Consider the following 14,054-nt stretch of genomic DNA (forward strand, 5'->3'; position numbering starts at 1 on the left):
GTGTTATATATCCATCAAGTAGTTGTGTAGTTCATATTTTTCATACTCTGTGATGAAAGTCTTTCTTGCCTGTTTAGCAGTACATTCGTGATCAACATTTTTCTTTTCAAAGGATTAATGCAGGCCCTGCCTTAAAGCTGTAGACAGTCGTGTGCATCAACTGTCAAAGAATGGTATGAAACTAACTGCACTTCGGCTGTGCACAGGGTTGTGCCTGTGCTTTTTTGGTCTTGTTAGAATGCCAAGAAATACAATAGGGGCACTTTGGACAGCCCGAGGAACACGCAGATCAGAACATCATTTGGGGCAATGTGACTTTGAGCAAAAATTAAGCATGGAAAGTAACCCATTAGGGCACAGAACTGAGCAAATAAAGGTTTTTAGAAAGGAAGCATAGAGGATTTAAACTCTTTGGATTTTCTATTGGCTCATTTATATGGCATGCTGTTTTCCTCTCTTAAGATTCTTATAGTACAGTAAATGGCATACACTGAGGTGGTGATGCAGAACGGGGAGTTTTACCTGAAAGAAAGGGCTATGTGGAGTGAAGTGTGCTTTCAGAACTTTAATAGTCAGGAGTGGTGCGCTATACTGGGAAGGAATCATTTTTGTTCACTTTTGCACATATTGTAGTTCACAATGTGTGTAAATGCTTATCCCCAAATGGCTTTGAAGCAGCCTGCCTTTATTATGTCAGTCACTAGTGTGGATTGTTTTATTTGGCGTCTGAAAACCCTTTTATGCCAGCAGGCCTTTCATTCATAGCCTGTGTGTTTTTGACTTTTCTTTGATTCTTGTTTATGGGTCTCGCGCTCCTTCAGTAACTTGTGAATGTCACACTTACTTTCAGTACATACTGTACATAAGTGGTATTTATCTCATTTATGTTAATTGTGTGTTTACTTTGAATATCATAGTTGCATACAAAATCTTTTATAATGTTTCATTTGTTGAGCTGCTTTGAAGCACAAAACATTTTTTTTTACTTTTCAATAATGCCTTTTATTTACAGATCCCTCAGTTACAGTATATAGTTTTAACTTCATGATGGGAAGGTCTGGTCTAAACACATCTTTGCAATTAATAATAATTAGAATAATAATGTCAGCTCTTTGCTTTCTTTTTGTCCTTCACTGATGCAAGTAAGCAATGACACACAATAAGGTACCATATGAAGATTTGGTGGAGATAAAAAATGCTAAAGTGGAATGGACATCCCCTGTTGTTTCTTTCAGCTGTTTCTTTGTTGATTTTGCATATCAGGACGACATAGAGTACAATACCATTACAGTGCCGCTGCTTTAGGTCTCCAGTTACGGAGACACCAGCTACTCAAAAACCAAAAACATTCTACACTTGTAAAGTCTTCTTAGTTTTCATCTTTTGCTTGCCTTACATCTCACTTAATTATTTTACTTCTTTTTCTCCTCATTTGCAACACATTCTTTCACACAGATCAGAATAATGCCAGTGGCAGTGTGACAGGGTGCCACATGTGGGAGGCATTGATGGAGGGACAGAGGTAGTGAGAGGCAGGCAGTGAAATGGTGAGCGGAGCTGGTACAATCACATGCCTGCTGGGTTGGAAGTGGAGAGCAGACAGCCGGGGAGAAACTGAGAGCCTTGCGAGCAGTGTAGGTGTAATCATTGGCTCTATTGTGGTGAGCAGCTGGGTTTCTGGAACTGTGAGCAGCAGGGGGCCAAGACTCGGGCACTGCCCCTGCAAATCACCATGTCTTTAAGATTTCTGACAAAATAAGAGCAGAACATTGTACTCAAAAGTCTGTGGGTTTGCTATGGCCTTTACCAGGCAGAACAAAAAGTCATCTTGACTTGTATTACCAGAAATAGCATAGCAATGACTTTTGATGGCCATTTCTTACCGAGTCAGTAGGGGTCAGGGCAGAATGTACCTATATATATATGTACCTACTAGTTGCAGGTTCAGGTTTTTTTGTCAGGTGGTGTGTCATATCATCTAAAAATTACCACTTGTTGTGGCTTTTGTCTGTTAGGATCAGCCAGTTCTCTGGATATTTTTAATACCAAATTCAAGTGATGAAAATCTGTGATAATTAGAAAACTATGCAAGATCCCCTTTCATCAAAATCAGTAATGTGAAGTATGCTTGGACAGCCCTGAGACATTTAGAATCACTGTTAGAAATGCGGTGGCAGTGTGTAATTCAAATAGGCTACTTGGATACCACTCAAACGCACTGTCACAGTCACATAAACGCAAACATACACATTCAGATGTGGGCGCTAAAACAACTAAGAACCATACAGGGACTATTCTGTTAGGGACAAGTGTGGTTCATTCAGGTTCCATGTCCACACCAGCAAACCTTGACAAGTCTGTTGCACTTTATGCTTTTGCCAACCAAAAATGTTTAATTTGCTTTTACACTTAATCTGTCACAGGAACAGTCAATAGAAAACCAAGGCAGTGCAGCACCTTTTGCTTATCATCAGCGATCGGTAGAACATTTTGGTCAGAGAATCTCAGGTTGAATTCATGACATTTTCTGAGCACAAAATCAATGCAGCGTCTGTGTTGTTAAAAACATAGAGAAGCAAATTAAGTACCTAAGCATGAAGAGGGATGCTGGCATGGATCTGAAGTAGTACTTAGGCCTGTTTCAGGTCATTTTTTGGGTGATGAATTAACGTAGAGCTTGGCTGTCAAAAATGGTAATCGTTGCATCCAATATGCACTTTGCAAATGAAAAGAGGAATACTAACCAGCTGTGATGGAAACGTGTTTATTCTCCATACAGGCATCTACATATCCTTAGAGAGAAGGGAAAGTGTTGAGTAGAAGTTTCACTTTTGCAGTCATTTTTTTTAATGAGTAACAGTGACATGCTACCAATGCATGATACTTCCCTTTCACATTCAGGCTGATTATTACAGTTCTTTAGTTCTAAAGTATGTAGAATGCTGAAAATGTCTTTTTTTATATATCTTCCTGTCACCTCTCACTAGACTTATAATAGCACTGTACTTACTTCTCCATTGCAAGAGTCGATTTTCAGTGATTTCCATAATTTTTGGAACAAATCACACACTAATGTGGGTGTTTTAGCTTGTTCACCTCAAGAGCATAATTTGCATTCACGCTGCTGGCTTCAGTTGTTCGATCACTAGAGTGACATAAATGAATCAAACAAAGTTGTTGGATTCTATACTCCCACTCTGTGGTGACTGCGCCCTCAAGGACTTCCCAGAGGAGAGAGCTGAGGTTTAACCACTGGAATTCATTAGACTTAAGGCCCCAGGCCTCAGTGGACCCCCTGTCATCACTCCCAGACCCCCAGAGAGAGGCTGGGCCATGTTGTCCTGAAATCTGGCCAGCCTTGACTCTCCAGGGCCACAGTCAGGGAGACTGCCATGTTGAACCTGAAATTTGGCCCACGGGAGACAAGCACTCTGCAGCTGCCTTCAAACCAGGCAGTAGAGACAGCAGTACAAACACTACCATATTATACGGCAGAGGCACAGTTAAAAGCGAATAGGGACTCCCTTCTTTATTAGAGATGTCTCATGGATGTTAGTGACAAGCTTTCGCTTTCATATACTCATCTGTGCCCTGGCTTTTTTTCTCTTCTCTCACCGTCTGTCTTCCTCTCAGTTTTTGTCTGTCTCAAACGCCTTCAAATTTCCGTTTGCGTCTGCCATTTTCTCTCATTTCTGACATTCTTGTTCCTCCCTTTGTGTTCGCTGTTGATTGGACCAAAATCAGACTCCTTCCCTCTATTTCTATTTTAAATATTACTTCTTCTCTTCACAATCAAACTACACACAATACCCTATCATGGCAAAGTTCACCGTATCCATATGGTGTCCCCCATTCCCTGCAAATTAGGACTGAGTGCATCAGTGGTCGTCAGTTGTCCCTGTTTTCATTGGGGTTCACTGTTGGGGGCACTCAAGGATTTTTTCTGAGGTGATTTAAAACAAAAACTGTATTAACTTAGAAATAAACTGTACTGTGGTTTTAACCATGTATGATAATGGCATAGTGTGGAACGTGGCGCTCAGGCCCAAATTACATCTTTTGTCTCATCACAACACAGAATCTCTTCTCTCATGTTGTCAGTCTTTTAAGTGCTGTTTGGCAAACTTCTCTGGGGCTGCTATGTGTTACTTCAGCACTTTCATCTAACCATTGTGCTGCAAAGGTCTGATTGATGAAATGCTGCAGTGATGCAGTGATATGCCCTGCCATCTCTGCAGAAAAACTCGGAAGCCGCTTTAGATGCATTGGCTTCTTGGTCACTCTTGGTCACCAATGCCCTTGTTGCCCATTTACTGACTTGGCTTTAGGGCCAGCTCACAGAAGAATCATGGCGTTTCCAGACTCCTTCTGTTACACAGTGATATCCACCGTTCTCCTGGGAGCGTTCATTGATTTAGCAATTTCTTACTCTCTTCCATGGATCTGTGCCATAACACAATTCTATCTTGGACCTCTACTGAGGGCTCCTCGGACTTTAGGGCTTTCCAGGTTTTCTTGCTCTAGCACTGTATGTATTGTAATGCATGGGATCTTGTGTACAGTTGATATTCATGTCCTCACAGCTGTCATTGTGATTGCTAAGGCTTTATATGCTTAATAAATGACATAGAGGGTACTTTTGTAGGCTATTTCATAATTAATAAGTTTGCGAAAATACATATTGTATAATTGATATTGGTGCTTATTGTAAGTATCCGGAGTAAATTAATGGCAGAATTTTAATGAATTCTCAATTAGATTTTTAACACAACAAGGGGACAGAATAGTATTAGTAATAGTATCTCTCTCTGTGTACTCTACAGTATATCTCTCCTCCTCCTCTCCTTCCATAAGTAGTAGCTCTCAGAGGAAGTAGAGGGCGATTCCTGCAGTGCACTTCAGATAAGACACAGCAGGGAACGCTCTTCATCCCTCTCTAACTGTCTCACCACTTCTGCTTCCGATAGGAAATAGCCCTCATTTTATTCAAAAGCTACAAAGCACTGTCAAGACATTTATGCAGGAATATGAGCCATGACTAACCAATTGGCTTTTGCACTTGCAAAGGAATAGGTAGTGACGCATACAGTGCTTCTCAGCTAGCATGCAGTGGTCTCACCAGTCAGCAAGATCTCAGCTAGCGGCCACTGGTCTCACCAATCCATGCAAGGCATTATTTTTTGTGAGACTCGTTTAGGGGGAGGAGTAATTTGAGAGTCTTATTGGATAATAAAAACAGAGGGATTCACTGTCTCACATTTTGTGCCTGGTCACCCACATTGACTTGTAATTGGCATCACACAGTGACAGGTCTAATCAATGGCCTGATGGCGAGGCTATTGAGACCCAATGGAAGGCACAAAAGGCCAAGCAGAAGACTAAATGACTGAAGGCTCTTGGCTGTCTGATGAACTCCGTGGTGAACTGCAATGAGCAGATTACCAGATGGGCTGCAGTGTTCTCTATAGTGGTGGATTGTTGGAATGCAGAGAAATTCATCGTGGGAAGCTGATGATTCAAGGCAACAGTTTAAACAGGCTGCTATATTGTATGCTCTTGTGGTTTAAATGGGCCATTTATGCAAACGGAGCATTTTGACATAGAAAGTGTTCCAGGGGGAATAAAGGAAAACGAGAAGATGAGAGTGAATAAGGTGAATGGGTAATGGTTACATTGTGATTCTGTTAGCAGATATCAGAGCCTCCAGAGTCTAATTCCAGCTCAAAGATGATCTTCACCTGCACACAGTCAAGTCTGCTAACCTCTGAAGCCCCATACTGGCACACTGACACATACTGTTGAGAGTTGGTCACCTGTGCTTCTCAGCAAGGCTTTGAACTGCTTTTGCTTGAACTGCTTTGAACACCGCGGCACTGTCAAATCTGGGAGATCAAAACTGGTGTTTGTGCGTGTGTTTACTTATTCAAGTGCGTGACGTTATTTACTGAACCCTGTGGCATTTGAAACTGGGCGGTGTTAATGAGTCATTGTTTCAAAGGCTGCTGTGTCGAGAGAGATACAAACTGGCATGCTTTAGGGAAGGGAAAGGATACGTCATATCACACACTTTCTCCATGCACAACCAGATCTCATCCTCACACACGCTCACTCTTTCCAAAATAGGTAAACACACACACACACACACACACACATTTATACTCACCTAATGCTCAACTGTCAAACTGCCTCCTTGACATCAAAGCAAAGTTGATAAAGCAGACACCTATGCCAGACTCACATACAGCTACACAAGTGTGCACACACAAACAAGCAAAAGCAGGAATATTTAATTCTTTGACTGGAGTTTGATTTTGTGTATTTTTATCCATTTAATTTGTGCCTGCGCTCCAGTGTCATGCTGCAGGCTGTGGGGTACCTTTACAGGTGTTTCCAGTTCTCTCACAAACAGACAACTTGACAAGCATAATAAATATATCACAGGATTGCAGCTTAGATGTTTATTCAAATGTGGTTATTGTTGTGGGGGAGTGGATTAGTTACTCAGTTCCTTCACTCAGTAACTATCGATGAGATGTTTCTCTGCAACACTTTAAATGCTGCAGTGGAGCTTCCCTGAGACCAGGGACCAGAGAGAGTGTTAAGTCGAGCTGTTCTTTTGGTTTTTCCATTATTCCTGCAAGAGATGTTTTACTTAGACAATAAGAGTGGTTTCTTCTCTCACACCAATAACCACAATGCTTTTCCCTTAAAGTTTTCACTAAAAATCATCTCCTCACTTAAGAATGGGAGTTGGAGGTTTGAGGTTTACCTAAGAGCTAAATAAATGCATTGTAAATCAGCACATCAGTCTCAGTTCCATGCAACCCGCTCTGCATACATCAGACATACTGCTCTGTTGCTCTCCATGTCTACCCCTGTTGCTACACTTAGTGGATCTCCCTCCTCTTTTTGTCCCTCATTCCCCATGTGGCAAAATGTCTTAATCTGGTTAGACAGACCAGTTTCCAGCACTGCTCATGCATGTGTGGAGACCAGTGGGAGAAAGTAAAGGGCAATCGAGTGAGAGGGATGGCAGGAGCAGAAAGGCTTAGGAAGTGTAGACAAAGGGGGAAAACCATACCTTGCTGTTATGTTGTTGTTATCTGGGGGATGACCCCCCCTGTCCTTGAGAGCACGACAGCAGATCAACAGGTCTAAGTCACACACACACATTTTTCTACACAAATAACAAAAACATCCACATGACCACAAACACTGTCTTGTGTTGGTACTGTCCAAACAAACATACACATGTTCTAAACCAAGCATTCACACACAAACACACAGTTTTATAGACTCAAAGACAAAAGAACAAGTGAGCACACACACACACACACACATGCAAATTCACCTGCACACTCCTCTGACACCAGTGCAGACAGACTGTGGGGTCAACTGCTCTCTTACTGTGTCACTTTAGCTTTGGCTCAGGGCCCAGCTCGGTTCATCACCATGACCTCCCCATGTGGTCACACTCTCCCCCTGGAGTAAACAAGGCCACACTCTGCGCTGTGTTTGTGTACAGGTGAGTGTGTCAGAGACAAAGAGAGGGTGAGAATAGTGGCATTTGCAAGTGTTTCTTTCCAGTAATATAACCGGAATACCTCCCGTCCTCAGCAGAACATTATTTTTGTGTGTGTATCTGTGAGCATTCTCATTTTTCTTATTAGGTGTGTGTGTGTGCACGTGTGTGGCTGTTTTGAGATAAAATTCTAATTAGTGGGGGTGTTCCTCAAACTTACTGACAAGATCCTCCGCAATACCTGGGGACTCTGTTTCTTTATATGGCTTCCCCTTTTTGCCAGTTTTCGACACTGACCCATAACCAAGACAAACAATGCTCTCATATAGCAGTGTGCAGCCTTTCTGCCCAGTTGATGTTTCTTAACTCTTAGCCTTTAGATACCCAAGGCAATTTGGGGGAGGGGGTTGGGCACACAGAGGCCTTTATTTACAGACAAGGTGTGACAAATATTTTCTGACAATAGGCTATCCCTATGCCATTGAAGTTGCACTATTGGGAGAGAGATTAGACATTCTCCTGAAACCGTCTCAGTGCACAGGAAGTGATGAGAGAAGTTCAGCTGAAAATGAAAATGTACTCATTATCTTTTCTCCTGCTTATCAGGTGAGGTTCCACTGAACTTTGTGGGATCACCACGCAACGAGACCTTTGTTTCATCTCAGTCTTCTCTTGAACTTTTTAACGGAAATTTCAGTGATGCTTTTTTGGAGCTGAAATTTAAAACGTCTTCCACATTTCCAACAAATCATGTAGCATGATCCAAGGGGTTTTGGGGTAAAACAGCTGCTACCGTAGGTGGCTCCAACATTTGTCCAATCATCTCCGATGCTGCTGCTAGGACACACAGCCCAGCTCAACACTGTAGTCTTACAAACCTCAGTGGATGTGAGTGAATAATGACTTTATGAAGTGTAGAACTTGTTTTTATATAATGGTGAGCCAACATCCAGAGGCAGTTTTCCTGTTTTGACCATTTGGTATCCAGTGTGGTAAACACTGAGAACACTCTGTGTCTGCTCTACTTCTTACCATTTGGAGCCACTGAAGAATTGTTGAGTCAACCCTTTGGCCAGTAACCAATCATGAGTGATAGAAGCAGACATGGTAATCATTGCTTTATTTATGAGTTTAGTCTGTCTCTGTCAGCAGCAGTATATTACTATTCATTCTGAATATCTTTGACTGTACTAACGGAAACAGTGTTCTACTACCATGTAAATCCAGCCATGTACTTCAATCGTGTGTCAGTTTGCCTGTACTCAATTCTAACTTGTGTGTACATGTCTGTCTACTTGAATGTGTCTTTCAGAACACACCGGTGGGCAAATCAGTGTTCATGGTGAATGCCACAGATCCAGACCAGGGCACTGGAGGCAGCGTTCTCTTCTCCTTCCAGCCACCTTCTCCCTTCTTTGCCATCGACGGGGCCCGAGGCACCGTCACCGTCATCAGCCCCCTGGACTACGAGACAACCTCAGCATACCAGCTCACTGTCAATGCTACGGTCAGCCCGCACATGATAAAATCATTTCTATGTGCGTGCAGCCCTACAGTCAGTTTAATGCACATGCATGTACTGAACCTTTGCTTTTGTTTCTATTAGGATCAAGACAAAGTGAGACCTTTGTCCCGGCTTGCCAACTTAGCTATCAGCATCACTGATGTCCAGGACATGGACCCCATTTTCACCAATCTGCCCTACAGCACCAACATAGAGGAGGATGTTCCCCTGGTCAGTAATCCACCCCACCTGACATCACACTGCCACATCCTGTATCCATGCAGCTATGATGTGAACCCCTGTAATCTGTCCCATCCTTGTCTATTGCCAGCATGTTCCACTTATCTTTCATCTCATTGCTCATCCTCAGCTCCTCCTGTTCCGTGTTCATACACCTCTTTGATTATTCAGGAGGTGTTGGGAGCAGATACAAGAGAAATATGGCTAAAAAACGGAGGCCTGAATTATGATCGGGGCAGGATGTCTCCCCTCTCATCCTCCCTCCTGAGCCTCTCCCCCAGGAACCCTACCACACTCAAACCTAGCCTCTGGCCCCTACATACAGCACTGCAGGTGTCGGGGACTGTAATTACTGTGGGAGATTTACAGTTCTGCTTCAGGGATGTGAGGCCTCTAGCAAAGGTCACTGGGGCTATAGGATTTATCTCGCCATGCTATCTCATGTGCTGCATATGTGCGAGGTATGAAATCTGTGCATTGTAAGTTCTAAGTAGCGGAGTTTCACCATGACCTTACCTTTGTCTTTATTGCAAGTAGGATTGTAATGGGTATCTAATACACTGTGTGTCTGTTTCCCTGTACACCATTATGCTCACTCCCCTGACTCAGCCCTCTAAACTCGGTTCCCAGGTGGCTAATGGTCCAGCTATTGATGTTTCCACTCGTAGAGGTGGAATTACACACAGGGGCATAATACTGTCCGTCCTTATTTCTGTTCTCTCTCTCTCTATCAGTTTTCAGTCTGCCTCTCCCGAAGCCTCTCCCCTGTCTCACCCAACCAAGCCTTCCCTCGTTCAAACGCCCACCCGCACATCCCTCGTCCCCCGGCCTGCACACGCCATAGTAGAAATGTCAAGTGCTACATTTGCATGCATATTAACGGGGCGTGACGGAGTCGACGCCCGGTGTCTCTCCGACTCTCTGATTCATCAACTGTCACCAGGAAGGTCACAACCGGAGGAAGAGGAGGGGCGAGGTGTGAGGGGGTAGAAAGAGAAAGAGATGTCGGGGTGAAAGGAGAGGGGGAAAGTTAGATGGCGGGAAAAAGACGAGAGAGTTAAAACAGCAGCATTAAATGGTATCGCAAAGTTAACACTGGTTAGTGGATTCCAGATTTCTCACAGCTGCTGAGCAACATTAAGCCTCGGTAACACTGCCTTGGAGTGTTGCAGTTCTTACCTCTAACAGTAGGGGGTAGCGTATAATCCTATTACCGCAACACTCCAGGAGGAGGTCATGGCAGGCGTGCAACCAAAATCTGTTAGCGAGCCCTTTTGACCCCACAGCAGATACAGACATAATAACAACAGTGCTTAAAGTGAGACACCGAAGTACAGGCCAACAGTGCCACCGCGCCTGTACACACACACACACACGTCCGATGCCCTCATGTGCTATTCTAACAGGCATGTGTCATTTCCATTAGCCAGTGTTGGGCGGTGATAAGCCGAGGGCGTACAGTGACGGAACGAGTGTCAACTGTTCTCAAGGCCCATGACATTTACACGTAAAGGGAAATCAAACTTGGATCCCTGTCATAGGTCATTTCTCAAAGGTGTGAGTGCACACGCAGTCACACAGGAGGCAAAAAAATTATATTTCTGCCTCTGTCTCTTTCAGTTCCTGTTTGTTTCTCTGTGTCTGTCTTTCTCTTTTTCTCCATCCAATCAACCCGTCATCCGTAGAAAACTTTGACAAAAGAGTAGAAGAAAATATTTTTTTTCAGATGAAATCACAGGGCAGGGTATTCAGCTGTTATAGCTGTGAATCCTGCTGCTTGGACTGACGATTAAGCCCCTTCTAGGACAAACACAATTTGGCTGTCAAATCAATGAGGAGAAAGAGAGAAAAGGAGAATGGGTTGGGGGGGTAATGCACTGTATAGCTACAAATGAAAGGATGAAGAGGGGGAGAGGGGAGCTGGCTTCAGTTTGGGGAGATGTACAAGTGTGTGTGTGTGTGTGTGTGTCCGTGCGTGTGTGTGTCCGTGCGTGTGTGCGCATTTGCGGGGGGGGGGGGTGTATTTTTGACAGCAGATTGAACATATTCCACTTGTGTGGACAGCTCAAGAATATTGTTCACATTACTTCAGCATCACCTCTTCTCCTCACTCGCTTTCTCGGCCCCTTATTTCTCTCTTAGTATGTCGCTAAATCTTTCATGTGTGTGTGTGTTTCCCTCTCAGCAAGTGATTGGTGTGGCTCAGTCTCTCTAAAAGGCTTGTAATTGATTCTGCTGTAATTGGTCAATGACAGGAGATGCTTTGGCAGAAATGGAGCATAAACATGCCTTAGACACAATTTGCAGGATCAATGGGAGGCAGCTTGCTTGGGTGTGAGCGAGCGAGCCGAAGTGAGGGAATGAAGGAGGGTGGGAGGAGGAGAGAAGGAAGGAAATTGGGAAGTAGGGAGGGTCTCTCCATCTCTCACTGCAGCACAGGGGTTTTTAAGTAACAGTACCGTGTCTGATTGAGGCACGAAGGCTGAGAAAGCTCCGCGGATCAAAGACTTTTCAAACAGCTTTCTTTCTCTCTTTCTTTTTTCTTTTTTTTTTCCTACTGTGGTTTTGTTGAGTTACGGACCCATTGCAATGCTGGAGAGTTTTGACACAATGAAAAGAGAATTAAACCCCAAAAATTAATACACAAAACCCCAAATAGTCTGATTCTTCTGCTCTGGCTGTTTGCTGTTTTGTTACGCTTTTACTGTTTTTTTTTTTTTCTCCTTCAAATACACTAGGATATTGGAGATACAGTGCTGTTATGTTTGAGCACTGTATTTGGCAAGGGTGTGTATGTAGGAAAAAAGTGCTTACTCATGATGTTCACTGGATAATCGGTATCTGGGAAATATTGTGTCTCCAAGTTGCCGTTCCAGTTACAGATTTCATTGGTTCGTTGCCCTCTTAAAGGCCAAAAGCATTTTTTTTTTTTTACAAAATGATAAAAGCAACGTATATAATTTTCGTCACACAGCGAAGGAGAAAAACCATAAAATAGGAATTATTTCATTTGCTGATAGCTGCTAACTGTAATACTAGAATTTCCGTCATTGGTAACAGGTCAGATTAAAGTGGAAACTACTGTAAAAATGCTCCGAAATGCGGCGGTAAGGATTACATGCAGCTTATACAGTAAGTTTTTTTTTGTGTGTTTGTGTGTGTCTCTGCAGGGATATGAAGTGCGGAAGATAACAGCTATTGACCAGGATCTTGGCCGACCGAGAGGCATTGGCTACACCATCATCTCAGGTCTGAGTCACATAATCAATCTGACATCCACAGCACAGAGAGGGGAATCGATCACTTCTTATCATAATCCCACAGCAATAATAGACAAGTCTCATCAAGCACAGCAGTCAATAATAGCAAAGAGCAGCACCTCAGAATTGGAGAATAGGCTTGCCTGTAAGCAGTTAGTAATCACTGCTGGGTGCAGTTGTGCGGAAGTCAGCCTTAATTTAGTGTTATCATTCACAAGTTGGCTCATGCCATCAAAACAGAATTAGGGTTTGTCAGAGCAACAGATTTTACCTCCGGCAGAAGAGGATGAGCTCATGATTTTCTGCAGCAGGCTTCTGTTGTTTGGTTTAATTTATGAGGTACATCACACATGCACTTTGGGTCAAATCTGCTGAGATAAAGTGTTAGTGGTAATGACTGCCATATTTGGCCTCCTCCTAAATTCCATAGCTTGTGTTGGTGTAACTGTACCTGAGAGTTTCACTTTAAAGAAGATGAGAGGAAGCTACAGTTTGCACAGTGCTGATAAGGCTATAGCAGTGATCCTGCTTTAATACTCCTGAACTGAGTTTTCTTACCTCTGCCAAGGATGTGATGTTTGTGCCTGCAAGTTACTTTGTCTGTCTGTCTGCCAGGAGGATATCTCAAAAACTCACGAACAGATTTCCATGAAATTTGGTGGACAAATTTACGTTGGGGCAAGGAGAACCAAGTTAGATATTGGTGTTGGTCCATATCTAGGATTATAACTAATATACAGGTATCTTGTCATTTAGCCGAATCTATGTTATCACATGAAAAGGCAGAAATTATTCTAAATCCCTTTTGGTAAGTTTGTAGGATAAAAAAATCAATTTAAAGTGGAAATAGATAACTTTTTTAACTTTTTTAAATTTGCCTAGTCTAGTCTCACATAGTCACTAGTCTCACATTATCATTTTATACTATGCTCTATCGTTTATTTCATTGTGTCCCATATCACAGGGAGGGGGGAGTGGAAGAGGCACAGTCCGTCCCAAGAGTTTGCCAACCTCTGGTAACAAGCCAAAAAGTCTGTTTGTAGTTTTACCCTCCACCAACTTCATACTCCACTGTGTGACTGCAGCACACCAGTCAGATTACGGCGGTAACTCTGGTGTTCCAAGAGCTTTAACAATTTCAGATCCTATCTGTGTGTAGTAGGGCCTAGCTACTGATGATAGCTACCGCCAGCTACCGGTGAACATTATTCTATAGCCGTCACACTGCAATCAACACTGCCAATCTTTTTCACTTTAATATACACTTTTCATGACAGAAATGATGATTTGAGGAGCAACGGCAGGTGGGAAAAGCATCAAGGTGTTGGTGGAGGTATTTTTATTCATGCATAGTTGTCTGTCCGTTCAGTACCTAAATATCAATTACACACAACTGAAGCACACTTTTGTACTCAACCTCTGAGTAATGTTATTTAACCACTTAGTGTGTTTTCATAATGGCATGTCAGTGTTACCAGGAGAGCACTCCTCATTAACTTGTCAGATTGTTCCAGGTCTGGAAATGTGA

At 43.0% G+C, this 14,054-nt stretch overlaps 1 protein-coding gene across 1 annotated transcript in view; it reads left to right on the plus strand.

The window, feature by feature from the left end:
* Positions 1-14,054, plus strand: part of cdh23 (cadherin-related 23) — a 146,009-nt gene that overhangs the window by 47,282 nt on the left and 84,673 nt on the right. The window contains exons 6-8 of the mRNA XM_070840982.1: positions 8,835-9,029; positions 9,129-9,257; positions 12,437-12,515. Of these exons, the coding sequence (XP_070697083.1) occupies positions 8,835-9,029; positions 9,129-9,257; positions 12,437-12,515 (403 nt within the window). The remainder of the gene's footprint in view (positions 1-8,834; positions 9,030-9,128; positions 9,258-12,436; positions 12,516-14,054) is intronic.

The sequence above is a fragment of the Pempheris klunzingeri genome, chromosome 12 (assembly GCF_042242105.1).
Source record: "Pempheris klunzingeri isolate RE-2024b chromosome 12, fPemKlu1.hap1, whole genome shotgun sequence".
Lineage (NCBI taxonomy): Eukaryota > Metazoa > Chordata > Actinopteri > Acropomatiformes > Pempheridae > Pempheris > Pempheris klunzingeri.